The sequence below is a fragment of the Castanea sativa genome, chromosome 3, assembly GCF_040712315.1.
Source record: "Castanea sativa cultivar Marrone di Chiusa Pesio chromosome 3, ASM4071231v1".
In the NCBI taxonomy this organism is placed as follows: Eukaryota; Viridiplantae; Streptophyta; class Magnoliopsida; order Fagales; family Fagaceae; genus Castanea; species Castanea sativa.
Genome location: NC_134015.1, coordinates 27,230,987 through 27,256,896, shown reverse-complemented (window position 1 = coordinate 27,256,896; position 25,910 = coordinate 27,230,987). Strand labels below are relative to the sequence as shown.

General features: G+C 36.1%; 1 protein-coding gene across 2 annotated transcripts in view; it reads right to left on the bottom strand.

Annotated features, from left to right (window-relative positions):
* LOC142627330 (protein transport protein SEC24 C-like) overlaps positions 1 to 25,369 on the bottom strand; it is a 33,589-nt gene extending 8,220 nt beyond the window's left edge. Inside the window, exons 1-23 of one of the 2 annotated variants that reach the window (XM_075801170.1) lie at positions 24,423 to 25,369; positions 23,672 to 23,902; positions 23,374 to 23,448; positions 23,132 to 23,230; positions 22,352 to 22,463; positions 21,625 to 21,752; positions 21,050 to 21,169; positions 17,260 to 17,349; positions 14,275 to 14,352; positions 14,023 to 14,115; positions 12,994 to 13,048; positions 10,374 to 10,450; positions 8,691 to 8,762; positions 8,467 to 8,550; positions 6,818 to 6,937; positions 6,621 to 6,689; positions 5,901 to 5,978; positions 5,620 to 5,758; positions 4,887 to 5,051; positions 4,110 to 4,255; positions 3,843 to 4,022; positions 2,855 to 2,943; positions 2,675 to 2,706 (exon numbers count right to left, since the gene is read on the bottom strand). In XM_075801170.1, the coding sequence (XP_075657285.1) occupies positions 2,675 to 2,706; positions 2,855 to 2,943; positions 3,843 to 4,022; positions 4,110 to 4,255; positions 4,887 to 5,051; positions 5,620 to 5,758; positions 5,901 to 5,978; positions 6,621 to 6,689; positions 6,818 to 6,937; positions 8,467 to 8,550; positions 8,691 to 8,762; positions 10,374 to 10,450; positions 12,994 to 13,048; positions 14,023 to 14,115; positions 14,275 to 14,352; positions 17,260 to 17,349; positions 21,050 to 21,169; positions 21,625 to 21,752; positions 22,352 to 22,463; positions 23,132 to 23,230; positions 23,374 to 23,448; positions 23,672 to 23,902; positions 24,423 to 25,037 (2,947 nt within the window). In that variant the 5' untranslated portion in view covers positions 25,038 to 25,369. The remainder of the gene's footprint in view (positions 1 to 2,674; positions 2,707 to 2,854; positions 2,944 to 3,842; positions 4,023 to 4,109; positions 4,256 to 4,886; positions 5,052 to 5,619; positions 5,759 to 5,900; positions 5,979 to 6,620; positions 6,690 to 6,817; positions 6,938 to 8,466; positions 8,551 to 8,690; positions 8,763 to 10,373; positions 10,451 to 12,993; positions 13,049 to 14,022; positions 14,116 to 14,274; positions 14,353 to 17,259; positions 17,350 to 21,049; positions 21,170 to 21,624; positions 21,753 to 22,351; positions 22,464 to 23,131; positions 23,231 to 23,373; positions 23,449 to 23,671; positions 23,903 to 24,422) is intronic. The other variant, XM_075801171.1, reaches the window with a different exon arrangement.
* Between the last annotated feature and the right edge of the window lie 541 nt (positions 25,370 to 25,910).

Here is a 25,910-nt window from a genome sequence, read left to right as displayed (position 1 = left end):
AACCCTCCACCTTCAGCCACATATTCTCAAATTTGAAGGAAGATTTTCCCCTCGACATTCCACCTGCCTCCACAAGAAGAGGACAGTGGTCCGAAATCACTCTTGAAAGAGGCCTTTGAATCACATCCAAAAAATGGTCCTCCCAATCAGTGGATACCAGCACTCTATCAATTCTAGACATAGAAGGGTTCTCTGAGTCACGGAACCATGTATAATCACCACCCACCAAAGGTAAATCAACCAATAAATTTCTGTCAATAAATTCCGAGAATTTGAGCATGGCTGGACTGAAAGAAGTAAAACCGAGGCGCTCTGCTGGATATCTAATAACATTAAAATCACCAAAAAGACACCAAGCAGCACTCCACCTCCCTCTCACACTATCAAGTTCAGTCCACAAAGTCTCCCTAAGACCATCAGCATTTGGACCATACACCCCTGTACATATCCAAGCAAAACCGTCTGCCACACCCTTCAACAAAACAGAAACAGAAAAGCCTCCAATCATACAATCAATTTTTTTATACACCCTTGTATCCCAAGCTAGAATAACCCCCCCTGCTGTATGAATAGCATCCAAAGCCTCCCAGTCAACAAAAGGGCTGCTCCAAAGACTTTTCACAACAGCAGAATTGACAGAATCCAACTTGGTTTCTTGGAAACACACTTCATCACACTTCCACTCCTTGATTAAATTCTTCATCGTATCCCTCTTTTGAGGATTGTTTAATCCTCCTACATTCCAAGATAAGAGTTTCAAATTCATGGACAACTACCTGAGCCCACCCCACAGAAATTCACAATCTCTCTGATTTGTCGACCAGAATGCCCCTCATAGTTAATGGAAGAGACTAAGTTCCTCAATTCTCTCATACCTTTTTTGGATGATGATGCATTGCGACGCACACTGCCAACCGTGGCTTGTTTTTCCCACACTTTCTCAAGTTTTTGAAATAAGGCAATGCATTGCTGCTCACATGAGTCAATAGGGAAACCCACAAATTTACTAAAGCCTTTGATCTTCCTCTTCACCCACACTGAAGGTTCCAGATCCTCCCCCACAAGAAAATCATCTAATTCAGCCTCCTCTGAAACTAAATCCATACCCCCTTGAGGATCCCACTTAGCCAAAGGTACACACTCTAAAGCATTCCCACCATCCTCATCACTACCTGGCCCTATGGGGTTGACCCAGTCCAGTAGCAAGATTTCATCATCCTTAGAATCAGAACCCAGCTCAGCAAGGGGGAAAAAACAATTATTACCCAGCATCTGTTGGTGATGTAGCATATCGGAAATTCCAGAAACCGATAGAGGAGGGGAAGCAGATGGTTCAGCGATGACAGACAGCCCATCGGAGTAAAGGACAGCCCCAGAATTTGGGAAGTCCTCCGCCGGACCATCGGCAATCACCTCAGTAAAACCCATACAACCCACCTCAGCTCCGCTAGATTTAGGGTCCACCGGGTGACCACCGACATCCCCAACCACACCACCGCACCCATCAGACCTTGCAAGGACACCATCTGTCTCGCCGGTACTCGGAAACACCATTAGTGGCTTCTCGGCTGAGACATGGGGGACCGATCCATCACCAATCTGGGTTTCCGACGAAGAAACGTGAGTCACTATCTCATCCACCCCTTTATCGGTCCTTGGGAGATCCTCAGCCAACTCGCCGGTGCTCAGAGACAACGTCGGAGTCTTCTTGGCTGAAGCATGTGACCCCGAACCTTCTCCCACCTCCCATGACCTTCTGTCATTCAGCCGTAACATATTGTTAATGAACTCATTGTGGGCCTTGATGGGATTAGTCCCTTGAGCTTGATTTAAAATCAAACTGGGCTCTAATAGAACAGGGCCCAACTTAGCTTCTTTTGGTTTAACAAAGTGACTCCAACAAACCTTACGGTGAGTATTCCTTTCTAAATCAACAGTAACTTTCAAGGAAAAGTGGGCCTGGGTCCATCTGGCAGAAGGGCCATGCAAGGGGCGGCTATTAATAGAAAGTTTATTTGAAACTTGAATTCCCCCAAAACTCTCCTTCTGATTTATATTCCTAGGAATATTTGGAAACTGATTTTCCAAACTTAACTCCCTTCCTGATTTCACGCTTCCATTAAGATTTTTCCAATCTTGATTCTTTGAAATCACCAAACAAACACCAGGCCCAGCCCACCATGACCTCATCAAATCCAATTTTGCCCACATTGCATCCCTAAGACTTCCACCAGATGGATCTTCTTTATAATCTCTTTCATTACAAATGGCTTTGCAGCCTAATGATATTTGTCTTTTTAAAGGTTTGAGGTATGAAACCGCACTCCCCCAAAAAAGTGTAGATTTTGTGAGGTGTAATGGAAGTATACCGGATAGTGAAATTTCTATCGTTTCCCCCCAAAAAATAAATAATTGAAAAGCTCAAAGGAATTTAAAGTATCTTTATAATCTCCCTCTCTAAACTCCAGAGGAAAGTATCTATTAGATTAGGATGAAAATAAAACATTGGACAAATATGCTTACACTTATGTAGAAATCAAATATGAATCATGTGAGACGTGAAGGAAATAAAATTGGTGCTGTTTTGGTTGACTCGTTTCATATGAAATACTTGTCTAGCAGCACAAATAGTTAGATCCCTTGTTTGTTTTAAGGGTTATCCTAATGTACTGACCTGATGGATCTCCTTTCTTGCACAATTTCAAGCTGCAGGAAATGGAAAAGATTCTTAACATTTTAACTAAATTGAGGCATCAAAGATTGAAATGGTAAATATGTATCAAATAATAATTTCAAGCATGCTACAATTTGTTCTAAAGACAAGAAAAACTAACGGAACCAACATCAGTCATACCGGAGGTAGGAACATCTTTGGCGCCGTATCTCGTTTACCAAATCATTTAGCTTCTTTGATAATGGATTGTCATATTGCTGCAGCACAAACTGGTCAAGAGAAGGTATCAGTTACAATAATGAGTTGCATGAATGGAAAGACATCACCGTAAATGAATTTCTAGTTTTCTACACATTCCTTACAAGGTAGTCTTTGCTTTTTCAACCAGCAATCATGTAACCCAAAATTCCCAATGATAGTGATTGTAGAAAGAGTAAATAATAATGCTTTGACCTCTACAAGGCACCTTTTAAGATATTACACATGGCTATTTATTAAAAAATAATAAATAAATAAAAAAAGAAGCCAGACCCAAAATAAATACCATCTTTTTAAGGTGCTCTGGACCATCTTATTCTGCCTTAAATAGGAAATTTCTCTTGGCAAATAAACGTAAACGAGGATAACTGACATAGGACAACCACATTATTTCAATGGAACAAACAAACAACAATAGAATTAGTAAACCCTTGGAGTCAGCACCAAACAAAACTGAAGTCGGCACCAGTGAAAAAAAGAAACACATGTTTTTTTTTTATAATTCTCAAAACTGTCTTACAATAATCAGAAAATGTGCTTAAATAGCTAACAATAAAATGCATAAAAAAAAACCCTAATTATTAAATGTTCGGGCTTGCTTAATCTCAAGCCCAATTACTAACAGGCTCCATCCATAAGGCCACAAGTTGGGCCGTCTTCTTTTTGCTCTTCCTCCCATATATGCGTATAATTGGGGGCTTGTACATTGTGTCCACACCAATAACCAACAAAATATACAAATTCATCCACTAGGCCTGTCTACTGGTAGATATTAAACCCATTTATGTTGCCAAAGTAAAGTTCAGGTGCTCAAAACCTCAGGTTCAGGTATCAGGTTGAAGTTCGAATAAACAAAATAATAATATTTGGCAAAAATCACCACTAAGGGGGAAAAGAAGATTATAATTACCTGAGCGGGAATTTCATCAACTGAGGAAATGCAAAACAGCTGTCGCAAGATATCTGAATCCACTAAGTTCCCAATATATATTAAACAATCCACACCATTCTCAAGAAGATAAATTCCCCCATCATTCACGTGTTCAGTAGAAAGCGAAATCACAGGAGGAACAAGAGGTTGATCACCCTCCTGTGAATTAGTAAAAAGGTACCACTTGTTTTGAATTTTTTTTTTTTTGGTTCAGTACCAGAAAATTAATTATGGCAGAGTTCAAACCTTTGAATTAAGGTCATGGATAGCCACCATCCTGGGGTGCACAAAAGGAATTGCCAATGGAATAGAAATGGATGACAAATAGTTGATCCAGAACGATCGTTCATCTATTCTCCCATCAGTTTGTAATCCCTTACTCTTAATTAATGCTGCAAAGCAGCAAAAGAAAGAAAGTCATTAACTCATTTTACTGAACTTCTTTATAAAAAGATGAACCATATACTTCCCAAGACGCCAACATTGACCAATAGTAACAGGAAATACAAAAAATCTCAACTCTCAAGTGAAAAGGAAAATTAGTTTCAAGTTATACCAAATAAATCTATCTTAAACTTTGAAAATCTGGAAAAGATAAGAAAAGTGATTTTTTTTTTTAATCCTTTCGGTCTTTTTCTTCACTGGGAAACAAAGTGAATCCTTGTTTGGACTAAGCAACAATGAGAAACTTCATTCGCACCCATTTGCTTATACAAAATATGTGATACTTAACATTGCCAACTGGCAGAGCTTTCAAAACTAACATGTCATCTTAAGTAACTAGCTCCGAAGAAAGTGTCTAGCATTCTAATGATATAAAACTTGATAACTGAGGATTGAGGAATCTAGTATCAACACCAGGAAAAAGAATAATTACATAAGTCATAAACACAGTTAGTTGTAAGAAGTGTTTAACAGAAGTTACTTATCAAAAAAAAAAAACTGTTAAAGAAGTTTACACTTTCAACATAGTATTATACATTCATATAATTCACTTCCAAATTATAGCAGAAAGAACAATACCAAGGGTGTACAGAGGCAGAAGCTTAAGTGCCTCAGGAAGAATAAGTTGTCCAGAAGATGTCACTGTAGCACAAAATTTACGATAAGAAAGCAGAATGTTGACGCAAAGGTTTGTCATTCGATCTTTGACAAGCAAAAGTGGGCTGAAAGGGATTTCACTTGCCGCTTCAGAAAGCAAAATAAAATGAGAAAATGTTAGTCTTCATTCAAAAAACAGAAAATTACAAAACTGATATCATGCATTCTAAAAATTCTAGAATGTTGCGTTTGGATTTGAGGATATAAAATCTAGGGGTTGAAGAACAAGAATCGTATAAATTTCTTGATATAAATTTATTAACACACAATATGTCAACTTTGGAGATTTTACTTAAAAAAACACATGATATGATGGATTTGAAATGACATCTTACACCAAATAATTTGAAATCCACATATTAATAAAACTTAAATTCATCCATCTATTTCATCAAAAGATCAAAATTGTTGTTTAATACACTATTCGAGTTATTTAAACTAAAGATTGAGATCCAAATCCTTCTCTTTAAATTCATTTATCCAAACAAACCATTAATGAGAATGCCATGGGAGGCAGTGCGGAACAAATATAGCAAATAAATTCGAAATTGAAATCCATCAATTAAGAATGAGAAAATTGGATGTTGCAATATGGGCAAAAGCACATAACAGATTTCTGAATACAAAACATTTGGTACATATGCAATCAAAATACCTTGCTTCAAAAAACATGCAAATTGAGTATCCAAGTCAGCCGAGCGGAAAAGATTACTTAGTATACTTGTGCATGGCAGAGATAATGTAGTAACTCGAATTCGTCTTTGTCCATAGACGGTGGTGTAAAGAAGGGCACACTGGACAAGGAAAAGAACAGCATAACAAAACGGAAAGGAACAGGTATATTTTCCAATTGATAGAATACAAAAAGGATCACCTATAGTGAAGCAATACGCAGATTATAAACTCCCTGGCAGACAATGTAAAATTAGTTAGTACCTGAAAAGCACATTCTGAGCCATCCTTCAATTTATCATCATGTTTTAAGGTAACCATAATGGTTTTGTCACAGTCAATCTGCACAACAAAAATGATGATCAGTTGAAGTTTGCACAACCATACCATAGCAACCAAATATGTTCAGTCAAAATTAAACCCCCCCAAAAAAAAAAAAAAACCCACAATAAGAGAGAAAACTAGTAAAAGGAAGGGTAAAATAGCAACAATGAAAATCAGTTTTAGCAAGAGTAATACCAAAATAAAGAAACACAATAAATAAAAATTAAGATAAAAATGCTTGTGATAGGAAAGAGTTTTTTTGGGCTCTCCTGTTGGCAGTAACACATTACCAAGTGATGGTTATTCGACTCAAGTCCATTGCTAGAATTTAGATTACAAAAACAATTGAAGAATCAACAACAGAGAACTAATCTCAGTATAATAGCCTATACATACAATGGGAATCAATCTATTTTTTATAATTCGATAGTTATAATGGGGGAAGGAAGATTTGAATGCTGGATGTCTTCATTGGAAATATCAGGAGAGACCGACTAGTTGAGGCACAAGGCTCTTGGCTATTCCTAATCGAGATCAAAACTTCAATAAAAAATTCAGTCAGTCTAAGTCACATAAACTGCAGTCCGTGACAACATTCATAGACGATACGCATGTATGTGTGTGTTACATAACAAATATTTATATAGAGGATATACAAACCCCAGGAAGGTCAACATCAGTTGGAATGCGTTTGCAGAAGTTTCCTTCGTATTCTAGAACCTGGATACCCTATAAAAGATGAAAACAAAATTAATGTACTAGCATGGAGGAAATTATAAGACTGTAAAAGCAATCATCATATACCAGGCAAGAGAAGAAGAGGCCACAAAAAATATAAGTACCCCAAAAGAGAGTACCTGGCTGCATCTCACGCGCATCACTGCCTCAAAACCTTGAGGCCTTGTCACATTCCATCTAAGATCATTGTAAAGTTTCGCAGGATCAGAAACAGCTGAGAAGGGGTAATAATAATATACCTGAAAAAGTGAAAAGCAGATAAATCTGAAGCCAGCCCAATATCCAAGGAATTAAACTTAAATGCATGATGTCTACTAGAACAATATATAAGATGCATAAACAGCCTGAAAACTGAGAATACACAATTGTTTGCATCTTTCAGCAATCATTTCGATGGTGGAGAAAGTATGAGGAAAAAAAAAAGTGTTCTGCAAAATAGAAACCATTATTTCTGGCTTCTGCTTCATATCCATTTTATAACAACAATGCCACAATGTTCTCCACAAAAAATAAGTAAAACAAATTCATCATAACCATATCTTAAAAGCACAACCTTGCCTAGGGAAGCACCCAACTTTTGGAATCAAGCATGGACGCAACATGATTACTTCTGTACATGATTACGTATTCTTTGTAATTCTTTAGACTTCTTTGTATTCTTCAGATGAAGTAGTCTTTTCTTTTTCCAATAAAATGTCCTTATAATTTTTTTAAAATCAATTCTAAGAGATTTTCCCTTTAACTTTATGCGTATTTTACAATTACATTAGTGGATGCAAAAAAATTGGAAAGACCATTTGATGAAGAGGAAGTCTTGCAAGAGTTAAAAAAAATATGGATAGGGATAAATTGCCAAGGGCAGATGGTGTTACTATTGCCTTTTTTCAAAAATGTTGGGGGTGGTAAAAGAGGATATTATGAAGATTTTTCAAAATTTCAATGAGAACCGTCACAACAACAGAAAATTACCCTTATGAATGGAATCTTAAGTTGGGGGCTTATCCTGCCTGCCTAGATTATCCACCGAAGACAACAAAAAAAAAAAAAAGACCCATTAATTCGCTTATCCGGTAAGGGAGACAGAGGCATGTTTGAAAGAAGCCCAAATGCCACTTTCGTCTCACTCATTAGTAAAAAATCAGGGGCTGTAGACATCAAAGTCTCAAAGATTTTAGACCTATTAGCCTCATCAGTAGTGTCAACAAGAGTGTGGCAAAAGCTTTGGCCAGTAGACTGAAGACAGTATTGGGAGCATTGATTTCAGATACACAAAATATATTTATATGTGGAAGGACAATTCTGATTCTGCCTTAATAGCAAATGAATGTTTGGATTGTAGATTGAAAGCTGATATACCAGGTCTAATAGGTAAGTCGGATTTGAAAAAGACATATGATCAAGTAAATTGGGTTTTCTTGCCATACATGTGGGAGAGATGAGGTTTAGGGGAAAAATAAAGAAACTTGGATTTCATATTATATTTCCACAGTTTGATTCTCAATTCTAGTCAATGGAATGGCAATTGGCTTTTTTGGAAGCTCAGGAGGTTTATGACAGGGAGATCATCTCTCCACTTCTATTTGTTCGTGATGGAAGCACTAAGCCGTCTAATATCAAAGGCGATGGAAAGGGGGTTTTCAACGGATTCTTAGTGGTATCTTGAATGGTAAATCAATAAAGATATCTCATTTACTTTTTGAAGCTTCAAGAAATAACAGTTAACAAGAAGTTGGACAACAGCATTTAGGAACCAGAGATTTATTTATACCTGCCCTCCAGTGGTTCTTGGGATGACAGCAATAGAAGCAATGTCCACATAAGTCTGGGTAGTGATAAATACATCAACACAGACCTATCAGGATAAGAACAATTAGCACATACATATTACATCTGAAAGCTACACCATTTGTTATATTTTGGTCAGCAATACAAGCAGAACTTAGAATTACAGCTAATTCATCACCAGTTCAAAGGTAATTACTTAAAGTTCACCTGATACTCAGCAAATTCAATTGCCATTGCCTTCAATGTTTTGTCAGCAGGTTGAAGTAATTTATGGGCCTCCTGAAAATCAAGGATAATGCTGTTTATTATAATAATAATATAAAAAATAATAAAAAAATAAAAACTAAAATGCAGAAATGCAAAACACACCCTCTAAGTTTGACCAAAATTCATTTCAGTCCTCTAACTTTACATTCGTTCAATTGAGACCTCTTACTTTCAAACTTATTCAATTAAGGCTTCCTGTCACTTTCTATTAAGTGATTGCCATTAAATGTCCATAAAACTAGTTAAAAAATATTTTCTTGAAAATACAGAATTTACTATTTAAGATACCAAAAAAAAAAAAAAAAGAGATGAAGAAATTGAAACCAAAGAAATACAGAGAAAGAAGAACAAACATAGAATTTTAAGTTTGTTCTTAGAGCATTGGCTGTGCCTCATTCGTTTGGGCCAAGTCACGCCAATTTGATTTTCTATGCATAAAGATTTGATTCTCTTCTAAAGCCCAGTGAAAATTTCAGAAATACCACCTAACAACAAGAACAATAACAAAAGTAGCAAGAGAAGTTAATAACCCAAAAAGAAAAACGATAGATCGATGTTGAAACCCGCCTCCGCTGAACCCAGTGATGGGATTACACTAGATAGATTGGTTTCAAGAGCACCAGAGCCATCTCTCCCTCAACTGGACCCACCCAAAGAACCCATTGGATTCTCTCTTTGACTTCTCTAACAACGTGTTGTCATTCTGTCTGTTCAACAGCAAGCCTCCACCAAATCCAAAGTTCAGCCCCAAGTGGCGGTTCAAGCTGCAAAGGTGTGAGGGAAGAGGAAGAGGACTGGTCGGCTGTATCTGTGACAAAGAGGAAGAAGTGTATTCTGTTTTGAATCTGAGCTGATTAGGAAGAGAATACAAAAGCATCGTTCTATTTGGGTTTTCATCCATTTTTGCTGGGTCTTTGGGAAAAAGATGGGTTTGAGTTTGGGTTGTAGTGATTGTGCGTTCAAGATGATGATGCCAGGATTGTGAGAAGAAAATTAACTTATCCTGTTTGGTTGATGGGAAAGTGCTGGGAAAAAGCTGTGTTCTTCCCTTTATTAACCGTTTTTATTATTATTTTGAACTAATAATAAAATATTAATTATGGATTCAGAAAATCAACCTAAGTGCAAAAATGGCGCCGTTTTTGGGTGCTTAACAGAGCATTACTAATGGAGGCTTTAACTGTGTTAAATTTGTGGTTAAGTGATTAAATTCACCATTTCCTAATAGCTTAAGCTTTTTGGACAATCGGTAATATAACACGGTATCAGAGCAAGAGATCCTAAGCTCGATTCCTGGCTTTACTCTACCTCCCATTTAAAAAAAATTAAATTCCCACATGTTGGGTCCCCACTTATAAATGGAAAGTTTAGGCCCACAAGTGAGGGGGAGTGTTAGACTTATAGTTAAGTGATTAAATTCACTATTTCCTAATAGCTTAAGCTTTTGGGACAAATAAATTTGAAACTCAAAGGACTCGATGGAACAAAAACAAAGTTAGAGGCTTGAAATAAATTCTAGTCAAAGTTAGAGGGCGCGTTTTGCATTTTTGACTTAAAAAAACAAAAACAATAACAACAATAACATGCAAACAAGAGGAGAAAACTAAAAAAAAAAATCAATACCTTCTCCCCTGCAGAGATGTGAGTTCTTCCTTCAGCTTCTCTTGCAGAAAGGGCACCAATGCCAATTGATGGCAAGACTGTATCCAACAAATAAAAATCATCAAAATAACTGACACATGAATTCTAATAATTATAATACAACATTAATACTTGCAGTATATCTATGGGGTACAGCCTAATTAATTGCACTTTTCAGCTTCAATTACATGACACCAATTATATTTTAAAAGGTTAATAATATGAAATCATGTTCAAGTCTCTGAGCTTGCCTAGTAATGAACTGTTTCTTGAGAACAAGCTGATATACTCAAGTTAATCGTCATGCCTTGGGTTCTTAACCAGTGAAAAGTTTCCCCTGCGTTGGGGAACACCAGAACCTCACCAGACCTCCTATGCTATTTCTCCAACGGCAAAACAGGGAGGCCAAATGGTGGGAGTGGTAGTTGATCAGAACCTAAGGAAGGCTGAAAGATTTTTCATATTGAATCCAAATCCTTTGAAATAGTCTTAGGAGGAGAAGCAACCTGGCTTCGTTCAACACCTATCAGATTTAGTCACTACACCTTCAAAACAGAGCTTCCTCGGAAACTTTATGGAATCAGGCAAGGTTTACCAGATCCAAAAATACAGTTGCGGCCGACTCTTATATGTAGTGGAGTATTGAGGTAAGATCAACTGTGATTTGGTGATAGAACCAGAAGTTCAATATTCAGGATGGGGGTTGAAAGATTTCAGCTAGGTGATAAATGATATAGTGGAGGTTAAACAGCAAAGCACCAGTCAACAAGGAAGTCACTCTTATCCATCGCAGGTTCGCCTACCTCCATGGGCTATATCTTAACTATTTGCCAAGTCGTAGGGGAGTAGCATGGGAATGAATCAGAGATCAAAGGGGCAGAGTGTGGCAAAAAGAGTAGACTCAAACCACACACCACCCAACAACAAAGCCCGTGGTTCTTGGGGAAATTATTTTTGAGGTTTGTTATGGAGAGAGAGAGAGAGAGAGAGGGAGAGAGAGAGAGAGGCTTTATTATTATTATTATTATTATTATTTCTTTATATAAGTAATGATTTGTATTAAAGAAAAGACAGACTTTATGTCAACGATGAAGAAAACAAAGTGTCTAAAAATAACATTACAATAAATCAGATAGTAGGTCTACAAGAATATAGAAACTCAATAATAGAAGTATACTGTGAGAAACCCCGTGCCCGGTACCAACTCAACAGGGTGCAAATCAATAGCGACTGCAAATACTCAAGCAATATCTCAACATCCTCAAATGTGTGGTGATTCCTTTCCTTCCACACTATCCACATGATGCATGCCAGTACAAGATTCCACACATCTGAGGAGTGTCTCCCAAACCCATTTCTCCAACCAAATAAAAGAGATTCTACAGTCAACGGCATTACCAAATGAACCTGAAATGCCTTAAAGACTTCACTCCATAAAGCATAAGCAGCATTGCAATGTAGCAATAGGTGATTTACTGTTTCCCCACTCTGCCGACACATGCACCACCAATTAACTAATGAGAATCCCCTCTTAATAAGATTGTCTATGGTGAAGATCTTGATAAGACTGTCTGTGGAGAGCGGTAGAGAAAGTATAGTAGTATGTGGGGAGAATGGTTCTCTAACACAGTTAATGGGCCTTATGGTGTTTGCTTTTCTCAATTTATTAGTTTTCAGGTGGGTGAAAGTACTTGTGTCAAATTTTGGCATGATATGTGGTATGGAGATCAATCTATGAAGGAGGCTTTGCCCGAACTATTTTGTATTGCATGTTATAGTGAAGCTTCAGTGGCAGATCATTTGCAATATCGTAATGGCACTATCCACTGGGATCTAAATTTTACTAGAACAATGCAAGATTTGGAGCTGAAGTCTCTATCTTCATTCATAGATTTAATCTAAAGTGAGTGGTAGTGGAGAGGATAAGCTTTTTCTACTCCATCTAATCATAGGGGGTTTGAGATTAAATATTTTAACTCCTAATGGAGACATAACATTCCCCCGTAAAAAGCATTTGGAAGCCTAAGGTCCTAACTAGAGTGGCATTCTTCTTGTGAACAACAGCTTTGGAGAAATTTTAGCAATAGATGATTTGAGGGAACACCATATCATGGTTGTAGATTGGTGTTGTATGTGTAAAAATGAGTGGGGACACTGTTAATCATTTGCTTCTTAATTGTTCTATAGCTAGAGAGTTATGGACTATGATTCTGAGCCTCTTTTGGGGTTCCAATAAGTCATACTTAAGGTGTAATAGAGCTGTTAGATTGTTGACAAGGCTGGTTTGGATGACATCGGAATGTAGAAATCTGGAAGGGAATTCCTCAATGTCTCAACTCTCAAGTGGTGCATTTGGGGAGAGAACATAATAAGATTTGAACGGAGGTGTGAATGATCCATTCATACCTGAAAATTTCATTCCTCAAATAAAAATTTTGAGTGGATGACAATGTCAGGACTATTTTGTTTTTCACATTTAATTAATCATTGTAATTTCTGTGCTTAATTGTAGGTGTACCTATTGTATACTTCCTGTGTACCGGTATTGCACCAGATCGTGCTTTTTAATAAAATTTGTGTAAAAAAGAGTTTCTGAGCTTGCCTGACTGAAATACCAAAAGCCTTCCTCCAGTACTCTTCATTGCCATGAAAGCAGCCTAAAGGAGCAAGAAATTGGTATAAATAACACAATTGTTACAATGTTTGCCATCAAAATCAGCATAACGCTTTCCTCCAGTACACTGCCTGTGTACATGGGGAGCATCCTCTTTTTCATTTCACTAAAAGTTTTATTACTTGAAAATTTTTCCTTGTGTATAAATGTGCACCAGTCAAAAAATGCACTTTTCATTCAGCACATTGTGTATATAAAATAAGAACAGAAAGCAGCGAGCATAGAATGTAACAAAACACTTGAATAACTGTGTCAGACACTGTTTCATTACTATCATCCAGATCTCTTCTCATTCACTTCTAAGATTTCCTTCCTAAACACCATATTTGAGTCTAACACTAGCACCTATAGCATGTCCGTTTAACATAGCAAGCACGCTATTCTAAATCCAAGTTGACCAGAACGAAAGAAAAACAGTCACTGAAGCTTGCATCAAATATAGAGCTAAATGTTACATTTACAATATTTTAAATTAGTTATTTGTATAAAGTATATATTTTCTTAAAGCTTAAGATGTACTGACGATTGCAATGTAACATTTTCAAATTCTTGTCCATTTTTCTATTATATCATTTCCAATTTCATTATTTTATTATCTCTACTTTATTTATTTTTTCCAAATATAAATCAACTAAAACTGGCAAACATAAAAGTCAGAAAACACTGATTTCCTGTTATAATCTAAGAAACTAGCATATTGCAATATCTAAGTGTTTGAGTACAACTGTTTGCCACATATGCTTTGCAAGAAGATTAGTTTCTATAAATGGATCATGGACCCAAGAAGAGCCAAAAGGAGGCTTGGATGAGCATGTCTGGATACTTGTTCATTGCTATTCAAAGCCAAAATAGGCTTCACAGTAGCATATTCATATCCGACTTTATTATGGTTTGAATGGGAATGGCATACTCCATGCTTCATTTGTATATAAACTTGCCTCATATAAATTGACATACCTTGGTGGCAGCACCAAAGGCTGATTCAGCAGTTCTATTTTCCAGAAACATGGTTGGAATGCTCTCTAGAAGTAGCTCTAAATGTTGGCGGCACTGAATCCACAAAATAAACAAACAAACTTAGTAAAAACGTGAAATAAAATGACATACCAGTAATTGTAAATAGCTTGCCTCACATCAACGTAGTGCATTTTAAATTTTTTTTTTTTTTTTTTTTTTTAAAAAAAAAACCTTAACAGATAAAAGTCTAACCTCAGAAAGCTGAACAACAACGTCGGTTTGCAAAGGAGTATAAACATCTTGTACATCAGGAACAACGAGCATCAGTGGCTGCAAACACATATTGAACATAAAAATCTGTCTCAAACCTTTTCAGTCAGAGCTACCCATAAGTACAAAATTTTAGTAAATAAACCATATAAGAAACAGTAGTCCAATCAAAATACATTTGAGATAATAAATAAAAAATGTGCTAAATTTTGTCACAATGGCAAATAATGATATGGGCTAACTATATACGTATAAAAAACTGAAATAAAGCCTAGGTCCCCCCACTTCAAGCCCATCAATCTCCCTCATGGTACTAAAATTATAATAATCCAAAAGGCAGAGAAGATGCCCAACCAACAGACACAAACAACACCCAGATATGCCTCATCAAAGCATCAGCATTCTTTCAATCTTAGCCACTTGCCAATATACAATATAACAGAAGGCTTTCTAATTTCAAAGACTGCAAACCAATTTCTTCACAAGCAACACTAGTACAATAGTGTCACTATGCAGCTTCACCTTGTTTTGTGCTCATTCTACTTTAGAACCATTTTCTAACTTTTTTTGATAGGTAAAAAAGGTAATAATAAGTGTGTAAGAACATTTCTCTAACTTACCAGTCATTCTTTCACAATTTGAGGGAAGGTTTTTAGTCACTATGCGGCTTCACCTCCTCCCCTATAACATGTGATGATTTCTCTCTCTACTCATGAAAAATAAAAAACAAAAAAATAGATCTTAAATGATTCATCTAGCTAGCAGCAGAGGCAGGAAGGCCGGGAAGGGAGAGGGGGGGTGTGGGGCAGAAAAAGGTTCAGAAGGATGTCTAAGTTCAAAGACTGCAAACCAATCTCTTCACAAGCAACAATAGTACAATAGAGTCACTAAGCAGCTTCACCTCCTTTCATGCCCATTCTACTTTGGAACCTTTTTTCTAACTTGCCAGTCATTCTTTTACAATTTGAGAGAAGGTTCACAGTGTCACTATCTGGCTTCCTCTCCTCCCCTTTAATGTGTAATTATTTCTCTCTCCACTCATTAAAAAAAAAACAAAAAAAACAAAACAAATACATCTCAAAATGATTCACCTAGGCCCTAGTGACGCACATGTTGAACAACATTACTTTATGCCACAACAAATTTAAAAAAAGGATAACAAAAAGAAGTACAAACAAGGACACCAACACTGACAAGGGACATATATATTAATTACTTAATATCTATTTTTATGTATATTGAATATATTTTTATGCATATTTAAATTTAATTAGGTTCTAAAAACCATCAAAATGTTTTAAAACAGAAATTAATTTTAAAACAATAATAATGTCATTTTAATAAAGAGAAATTAAAATAAAGAAAAAGAAAAGAGCAATGACATTTTAATGACAGTATTGAAGATAAAAGAAGAAAGAAAAAAGAAATTAAAACAAATTATCGTAGCCAAAAGAATAAGGATAATAACATTTCAAAATATAAAAGAAAAAATTAAGTAGCCATTTGGGAGGGCTGGTAAAATTGGTAATGCTTTGGACACAACTTTTTTCACAACAAATTTCACAATTACTGAAGTGGTTGGCTGTGACGGTGTACATAACTAACACTCATGGACCTAAAGCGCATAAAACACAGAGAAGCAAGAGATCACCAGAGAGAGAGCGCACCAATGAGCTTTGAGCAATCATCGTACTGCTTGATCATCAGTTTTGACCCATTTTCCGTTCGCTCTCTCTCTCTCTCTCTCTCTCTCTCTTGAAAAAAAAAATCATTAGTTGCCACGTTAATACTATGTCATGAACATGCTTCTGCTGCATCTTGACCATGTGTCTGCATTGTGTCTTGACCATGTTTGAAATAAAAAATTAATGTTAACTTTTCAGCACTCTATAGAAATGCATGCAGCCAGATAAAAAACTAAGATACCTTTGGAAAGAAAACAACTCTAGATGGGACCTTTGGGGAACTTCATAACAGTTGCCACATAAGCCTTTTTATCACGACTGATTCTGAATAACTCTAGAAAATGCATCTTCAAGGGCCTTCCCTACACCACAGGTCATGCCAAAACTTCACTCCAAACCCATCCCTAACCTCAAACTAAATGTATTGTGAAAAAGTAGGCCAACCACATCGTATAGTCTTCCACAGACTCACTCCATGAGGACCTGTAACAGAATTAGAGCACCAGCCACCTCCCTCGCAGCCATACTTAAATCACCCTTGTCCACAACACCTCTTTCTCAATTCCAAATCTCCACAACCATTTTCCCAACAGGCTTCATTAAAACATCGCAAACTCCTAATATTTGATTGGGAGCAAACCTTGCTTACACCCTAGAACATCAACCAGCTCCCCTATATTTGGAACCACATCCACATTCAGCTGCCTTCTACTTCCTTAATGTGATTGCTTAGGGAACCTAGGTGTGATTGCCTAAGGTTTATCTTTCTTTGCTTTTCGTTCTATTTACTGTTTGACACCAACAGCCATCAAAATCATTCAAAATCCAATCCCTTTATTGCCTAAACCAACCTAACCCCCTTAAAAATCAAACCCTATTCAAGAACCCTTCAACATGTCATCAAGAATCCTAATTTTGGGGCTGAATTTCTAAAGATCCTGTATCAACTTTGGTACTGGAGCCCATTAAAGCTTCTATCTTGTATCATCCCCCACCTCCCCCCGAACGCAGTCCCAAAAATCAAATAAATGCATACAGATTATGGTGCAAAATAATTATTCATTGCAGTCACATGCATATATATAAAGTTGATTGCAACCACAATTTTTTTTTTTTTTTGATACCAAGCAGATATAATGAGTGTGCGTTCTTCTCTTCATAAAATCATTTAAGTCCAATACAAAGATAAAGCCTTTTATATAAGAACAAAAGAAATAATTTTATATCACAAAAATATTAATTTTCAATCCATTAACTGAAGTTTTGGAAGGCTTGCAACTACATTATAAACCTGCTGTAATGCACGCTTCAAATTGTAAAAATGGATTGTTGAGTCAAATGTTGCAATTCCCACCATTGTTCGCGGACCTTCCTGCAACAAGAAAATCATCAATACACCAATTATCAATCAATAAATAAATGAACAAATACAGTAGTCACAAAAAATTTCTTCTATTTTACAATTGTGTGAATAAACTTCAATTAAAGCAAACCAAAAAAGAACAATAGATTCTTGAAACGACTACAAATAACACTCAACAATATCTGCCAAGACTACACCAATAAGGGGGAGAAAAGTCTCACAAGCAAGAAGATACATTTTCAATAGTATATGATATTATATAGTAACACGAGAACATTACAAGCTACAGAGATAAGCTCCCATTATTTTCCTTATTGACTGTATCAATCAGACAATCAAAATGCGGTGCAAGAATTGATTAAACATAACAAACAGTCGACGGACATACAACTAAGGCAAAGACGACCCTTCAACAAATATATATATATATATATATATATATATATAAATGGTTTTATTTCAAAAAAATTATCTCATAAATTAAAGGATACTGATAGTGAACTCAGTGATGGAACCATTGTTGCTAAAACCCAGGACAATCTACAATTCACCAAGTAATCTAAGAAACGAAAGCCTCAACTGTGCTTCCAAACATTCCACAGCTTCGAAGGTGCAAGAATTCCTCTCACGCCACAAAAGCTACACCCGGCAAAAAAAAGCTAAATTCCACAGGGCAGACAAGTGCTTACCAAAACAATTCCTTCACCCAACCGGTAAATCAAATACTCTATGTTGCAACACCCAATTAACTCCAAAAAAGACAAAATACACAGCCCCACAACACAGGAAAATTACAATGAAGCAACAAATGATCCACCAACTCCCCACTACACATAAACAGCATCAATCTACTAGTGTGATTCCTCTCTTTCTAAGAATATCATTAGTCAAAATCTTCCCCCAAAACTTTTGTTTCTATAATAAACAGACTTCACCGCAATGAAACCCATCATGATTGATACAAAGCACAAAATAGCCAAAAGAATTGCTATCAAAGAATTACAAGCAGAATGAAATTGAATTAGCAAATTCTATTAGGATACCACAGTCATTGAGACCCATGACAGTGGACCATCAACAGGGTAATCTAAGAAAAGAAAGCTACAACTGCACTTCTGACATTTTTACATCTTCATAAGGGCAAGAGTTTTGCCCCCTCCACAAAAGCCACATCAGACACAAAGGAGCTAAATTCCACACAACAGAAGAATGCTTTTCAAACTAATTCCGCCAATGAACTTGCAGATCAATCAGTCTATGCAACATCACCCAGTTTTCTCCAAAGATGCCAAAAACATAGCCCCACAATACATAAGCAAAATCACAGTGCAGTAACAGAAATCCACCAACTCCTCACTACATCTACGCATGTAGCACCAATCAACCAAAGTGATGCCCTTTTTTTTGAGGGTATCATTGGTTAGAATTGTCCCCCATGCTGCAGTCCACATAAGAAAAAAGAGCTACTTGCTTTAGTGTTTTGGTACACCAAATTCCTATTCAGGGAAAAGAAGTCTCCCTTGGGCCACCTCACAACAAACCATAGAAGATAGAACATCAAACACCCAAATGCCTCTCAAACACCATCACAATCTATCTGGACCCTCAATACATGGAAACACCACAATAATGACTTGGTACACCTCTAAAATCATTTTGGAACTCTAAGACAACTAAGGAAAGATATATACAGTCTGATCTAATTTTAGCAAATGAAGACTCATAGGGAAATTCGACATTACATTATTTTAAGGCTAGAAGCAAGCAATGATTTTATTGAGTTTAAGCAGGGTAGGTATTCAGCTCAAGAAAAAAGATAGAAGTACTTGTATACTTATAACGTCTAGTAAGACAAGAATGACCTATTGGTAATAGTAAAATGGCAGCAATAGGCTTATTCTGGATTTTCTTTATATGACTACCACCACAGAAGCTTTAGAATAACTAGCTTCTCCAAGTTAACATCTTAATTTTCAAAGATTTTTAAACTATATTATATTGAATTAAACACTTTTCATTTGCATCATTTAAAATTTTCAGCTATATACTTCCGTTCATTGTTTGGGATTCTCAACTATATACTATACATCATTGTTCAGGACATGTGCTTCTTCCATTTCAGTTTGCCATTTTGTAGCCTGTAGGAACCCATTGGCAATGAATGCAGACCCAGGAGGAGCCTTTCTTTTACAAATTACAAATAAATAAAAATCCTACATTTGGTTCTCTCCCTTTCTCTCACATTATAGACCTGTCTCAGATTTAATCAGCTTGTGCGCATTAATCATGTGCCCATGTACTAAGGAATCAACTTGACGCCGCTCCCAATCACAAGGCTGTGGTTGCAGCTGATGGTGATGGAGGAGGATGTTAGCAAATAGCATTCATTCCGTATGCAAACCAAAATAATCAATACCCTAAAACTTTCAATCTCAGAAGCATTCTTTCCTTATTTATATGTTTGTTTTTAAAACTTATTGTTTGCTACCACAGTACCACTATATACTGCCTATTTATTTTCTAGATACACTTTGTAAAGTATATGATATACTTTAATTCATTTTTCATACTTTATCTATGAACCAAGTTTTTCTGTCTTTCATGTCAATACCAAAAGTTGTTCTGTAATTTACGCTTGTAGGTTTGCCAACTTTTTGCAGCTGGAGAAATTAAAATAAAATAACTGTCAACATTGAAAATTTATCGAACATATAATTGAAGATCTGAAGTAAAAAAGAAAAAGAACTGCAAAATCTGTTGGTTCATTTTATAAATGTCAATCATCAAGACTTATTGTTGTCAATTAACATTTACGCCAATGTTTTGTACCAAGGTAAGTATTTTTTTTTTCTTCATAGCTTTTTTTTTTTTTTGAGAAACAAACTAATTGCTAAACACACGCGCACGCACACGCACACACTTTAATTACACTCTCACCAAGCTCAAACACATTACTTAACCCAAAGTACCACTACAAAATAGAGATTTAGAAACTATATGTTGGACAACCATGCACAATGTGAGGTAAAAGAAGTTCAAAAATCTATATAAGAGAACATTCACTGCTTTCACGACCCAATTGCTTAAGGGAATTGGAGTTCAAACAGGACCTGGCATACGAAATCACAATTTAATAGCATTATCTTTGCTTCAACAGTGCCGTTGTGAACATGCTTGACAATAAATTGAAGTGGTTTTCTTAGCTAGTTAGCAAGATAAGTTTGGTAGATAAAGAAATGTCGTGATTTGGAGCTAGATCCTCAATTGTTTCATGTGGGGCAAGTGGTGGTAGAGGAATTCCAGGAATTTGAAGGATGTGAAAAATGTGTACATGATCTGAAGCTTTTATTCCTCAATACTTTATTTGAGTGGAAAAATGCTTCAGGTTTGTTCTTTTTTGCTATTCTGCCTGAGATGCTTGGGAGTTTACTTTTAGTTCTTAATGTTGGTGTCACTGCTGTACACATCCTGTGTACATAGGTGGCATCCCTTTTGCGTTTAATTAATGAAATATTTACTTATCAAAAAAATATATTGAAGCGGTTCCAGAGTGGTATGCGCTAAACGTAAGATGTATGTGAAAGGATATTATGTTAAAAACTAATTGATTGATTGCACTATTATAATCAAATACACATTCAGAAAATAGACAAAAAACTTTATTCCAGATTTTTTTTCCTTTGAAAAATAATATAGACATAAAACTCACAGGAAGGTCAGCAATAACTTGATTGATTGCACCACAAGCGGCAGCAGTTGCACCAGTTTGAATGGCATTCATGGATACATCAATGAGAAAAAAATACACAGCTGGCATTGGATCACGCACCTGGAATCAAATAAAAGGAAAAATAAAGTTATAATGGAAATTACTTGCAATTAAAAAAAATTACAATGTAAATTCACCAAGGTCTAGACACAGGCACTGTTACACATATTATTGGACATCTGTTACATGTGTTCTTTAATATGATATTTTGAACAAATAAACCAGTGTTCTTTTTGCATGTACAGAAGACTCAGTGGATAAAAATTGTGCAATACCAAGAAAAACAATAAATAAAGGGAAGAGAAGAGAACCATGATAGATCATCTTTATAAAATCCTCCTTTTACTATAAACTAAGGTGGTGTGCAAGTGAAACATAAAAACAGGCACACTTACAAGCACCTGACATGCTGATCAGAATGTTCAACATACAGTAGAAAAATAAACAGGATAGAGAAAGTTAAAATCAGCTACTACTTCATGTTAATTCAGCAGATCATATATATATTAACTAACCATGTATTCCCTTGAAGCAACAAACTCAACTGTTCCTCTACACAGTTCAGGCCTTTCATCAGCATCTCTACGCCTACCATCTGGACCTAGATTGCAGTGGTACTCACGGGGAGTTTCATCAGTAAATCCTACAAAAGAAACGGCACGTGTGACATGTCATAAAGATATGACTATATTGACTGTTGATCATGTGATGAAGGCAAACTACAGCCAAAATCATATGACATCGACAGCAATAAATAATGAGATTGACTTGATTATATAGGGTCTTTCTGGATGCTAAAGACTACATCAATTTTTTTTTTTTTTTTTTCAATAAGTCAAAGACTAAATCAATGTCAAATTGCTGAAAACCCATGAGGCTATCATGGTTAGCATAGACCATAATTAAGACTCCGTTACATTATGATAACTCATAATATAAATAATGTCTAGCAATTCCAATAACTTCCACATAGTTTTAACAGAGAATTAAAACAGGCAAAGGACAGTTTCTCCATGGAACAATGTGAGCTATGTCAGGAAGAAAAAAACTGACTAAAAAAAGAAAAAACAAAACATAATTCTCATTTTCCTTTTCCAGAAGCTGGTAATAGGGGGGAGAAGGTGAAGATGTTCCCCAGTATTGAGGATAGATTCTAGATTATATAAGATATAAACAAGCAAACAGAATTAATAATTATCACTCTACAAAAAACAAAAAAATACAGTAATAATTTATACTGACCACAAAAATTGCAGATGAACCGCCTTCCCTGATCAATGAACTTCATGAAAGGATTTATATAGCCTTTGCAACGAGAACACCGAACAGGACCACTTTCCCCAAAATCCACAACCTATAAAAGTTTCATGTTTTTGAAAACCAGATAAATGTTTAGACTTTTATTTGCTGGAATTTAATGATACCCAAATTAGACAGAAGTGTGGCATAGTTTACAAACACTACTACATGGATATGAGAGATTCCAGATACTTGAAAAATATTATGATGTTCATTTCCCTTGTATGAAAACAGAATACATTAGTGGAATAGAAAGAAAATATGAACACTTGGCGCACACACACACATTTGTGTAAAGTAGTCAGGTCCACTTTTATCCTACATCAAAGTTCTCAGATCTACATTTCAAAGCAAACATGCTGGCAAACAGTGAACCAGGTCAACATTTTCTCTACAGAAATTGACATCATAAACCTACAAGAACCACCTGATAATTAATTTGTGCAAGTGATTACATCAGCAGAATGTATAAAATATTCACGAGCTTCACCAAACAAGTCAGGCTTCCTTTGTCCCTTAGTAACTGCTTTCCACAAACAATTAAACCTAAAGTAAATTCATAAAAATACAACAAAAGTACTTACCAAGAAATTTCTTGTATACTTCCTGTCTACTAGGGATACACCCATTTTATTTGTATTCCTTAATTAAAAAAGTACCTATCGAAGAAGAAGAAAAAGATAAAAGTACAGAAAGTTTAACATAGAGATAATCATGCATTACTTGGACAGTCTCCTCAGATGGACAAGGAATGGCCAATGGTTGGACCATCAGAGCCAACTGCATCCCTGATGTTGTCAAAAGATCAGCAGTGCATGGAATCTGAAATGTCAGGAGAAAAAATCAATAATGATACAAAAATAATAATAATGCCCATGAGATAGGCATCCAATAGTCTGCTAAAATATTTCTTCATGAAAAAAAACACAATTGCCAATCTATCTCGTTAAGTGATTGGTAACAACCTGATTGATGGTACACCTCATGTAACGTGGACTGCAATTCCCAGTGTCTCTAACAATGTAATCGCTTGTAGCAGGCTTTACAAAAAAGCAAAAAGAAAAACATGAAATTAGAATAGAAACAAAAAGTCAGAAAAAATAAAAAATAAACAATGTATAGTCCTATAGACGTCAGTTTAAATGACCTTATAAGATGAATGTATAGAAGCAACACAAGTTAAATAACAGGAACAAAAAAAAAAAATTAAGAAATACAAAAAGCAAGAAGGAAATAGAGTTCATGCTCCAACAAAAATATTACCGGAGGAGGATTGGCCTGATTGCCTTGACGAGTTTCATGCAAGATCACTGAGGAACCTGGAATGGGCCGAGGAATTTGGTTGGGATCAATCTTTGAAGCCCCCGGCACAGGTGCTCCAGTTTGACGCACAGCAGGTGATACAGAAGTCATAGACTGATTTGGTAGGGGTGGGGGCATTCCATACATTCTAGGCGGTTGTGGAGAACCAGTAATTGGTGGAGGTGGAGCCCCCTAAAGCAATTAAAAAAAATTTAAATCAAGATCATTAGGTTTATTGAGGAACATATAAATCTCATGAAATATTACTTCAATAGAACCATAATTTTTTAACCTAAAGCCTACAAAATTGAACCCTAAGCCTTTACTACCTATGCCAAGGAAAAAGGACCTCAAGCCATATACCCAACTCACAAATCACCTGACAGAGCAAATATAAGCACAAGTTAACAATTTTAGCATTGCAGGCCTTTTAAGTAGATAGCACTATCTTGAATGTACATTTAAGTTCAATCTTACATGAAAAATGAACTCCTGCTTCCCTAATTAATAATAAGCAGTAAAATAGCACCTGAAAATGAAATCCTAGCCATAAAAATTTTGGCATTGCATGCCTTCTTGGGCTTTGCCCTTCTTTTCTTTTAATAAAATTCTTATTACCAATCAAAAAAAAAAAACTATAAGACATCAAGCATAATAAACTTCTAAGAATCTTGAAAAAAAAACACACTGAGATGAAATTTTTAAAGCTCACCTGCCCAGGTTGCAAGGGCCATGTTGGCTGGCCATAAGTATAAGCAGTAGTAGGTGGCTGTCTGGCTTGTGGCGCTACTGAAAATGGTGATGCTGGTTGCACTGGAGGAGTTCTGATCGGTGAACTGCGTATAAGGGGACGAGAAGTTGTGGTTGGAGGCTGAGGCTGAGGCTGAGGATGAGCACGAGCCGTTGCCGTTGCCATTGCCATTGTTGGTGGAGGCCTGACAGGGGGCTGTGGTGCACTGCCAAGTGGAGGAAACCGCTGCTGTCCACCCGGCAATGCCCCTGAGGCAAACACCGGCTGCCCGGTACTCGCCAAACCACCTGATGCACTCGAAACAAGAGGAGGTCTGGAGGCAAAAGGCGCAGGGTGACTAAAAGTGGGTGGAAATGGGGACACTGATGGAGGTAGTGGTTGGGTGGCCTGTCTAGAAAATGGCGTCCCTGGCAAAGGGGAGGGAGCTCTAGGGGGAGCAGAATTGAAATTCAAATTGTGCAAATTATCGGCTAATGAATCGGGATTAGCCCGAAAATTAGTGGGTGGTTGTGATGATGGAGGATTATTGGCTTTGCTGGCAGGTCTAGGTGCCCCAGGAGGCACATGAGAGGCCATTGATCAATCAAAACAAAACCCAGAACCCCCTTCTTTTTTGTTGTTCTTCTTCAATAAACCCTTGTGTAAATTTGAGCAGTGATGACAGTGATAATAATAACAACGATAAAACTAAACTAAGCTTTCAGAAATGGAGCAAAGATTAGAGAAAGAAAGCAAACGTGTAGTGCATAAATTTAAGTTGTGATGGGTAATGAAGTTTTTTAGAGTGAAACCAGCGATCGGAGATGGTTGGAATAGTAGGATTGTATGTATAATCTGCGAACTGTGTTGACTGTCTCTGATTAGACAGAGTATTCTATTTGGACTTTAGACCTTTGGACTTTCGACTTTGGAGTAAGTAGTAACTACAGTGATGTCGTACTGTCGTGTGCAACTAGACAAAATGAACATAAATTCTTACAAAATGCATATGGAAACGTTTTAAAAATGAGCCGTTTGGAACGTTTCTTTTCTACTTTCTACTGATTTTTTTTTTTTTGAGTAAAATAAATGCAAAATTAATTTTTTAAGTTTTTATTTTATTTTAGTCCTCTAATTTTGTTTTTATTCATTTCAGTCCTCTAACTTTCAAGTTTATTTAATTATGACTTTTTCATCAACTTTTGTTATATTTTAGGGTTAATTTTTCAATTTTATAAATTTTTTTTTCAAATTTTTTAAATTAAAAAAATTCAATTAATGATTGAAAAATATTTTCTAAATTTTTTTTCCTAAAAATCTTAACAAAATTTAACGAAGAGGCCTTAATTGAATAAATCTGAAACTTAGAGGACTGAAATGAACGAAAGCAAAGTTAGAAGACTGAAATGAAATCTGAAAAAAATTAGAGGGTCAGTTTTACATTTTAACCTTTTTTTAATGAATACTGAT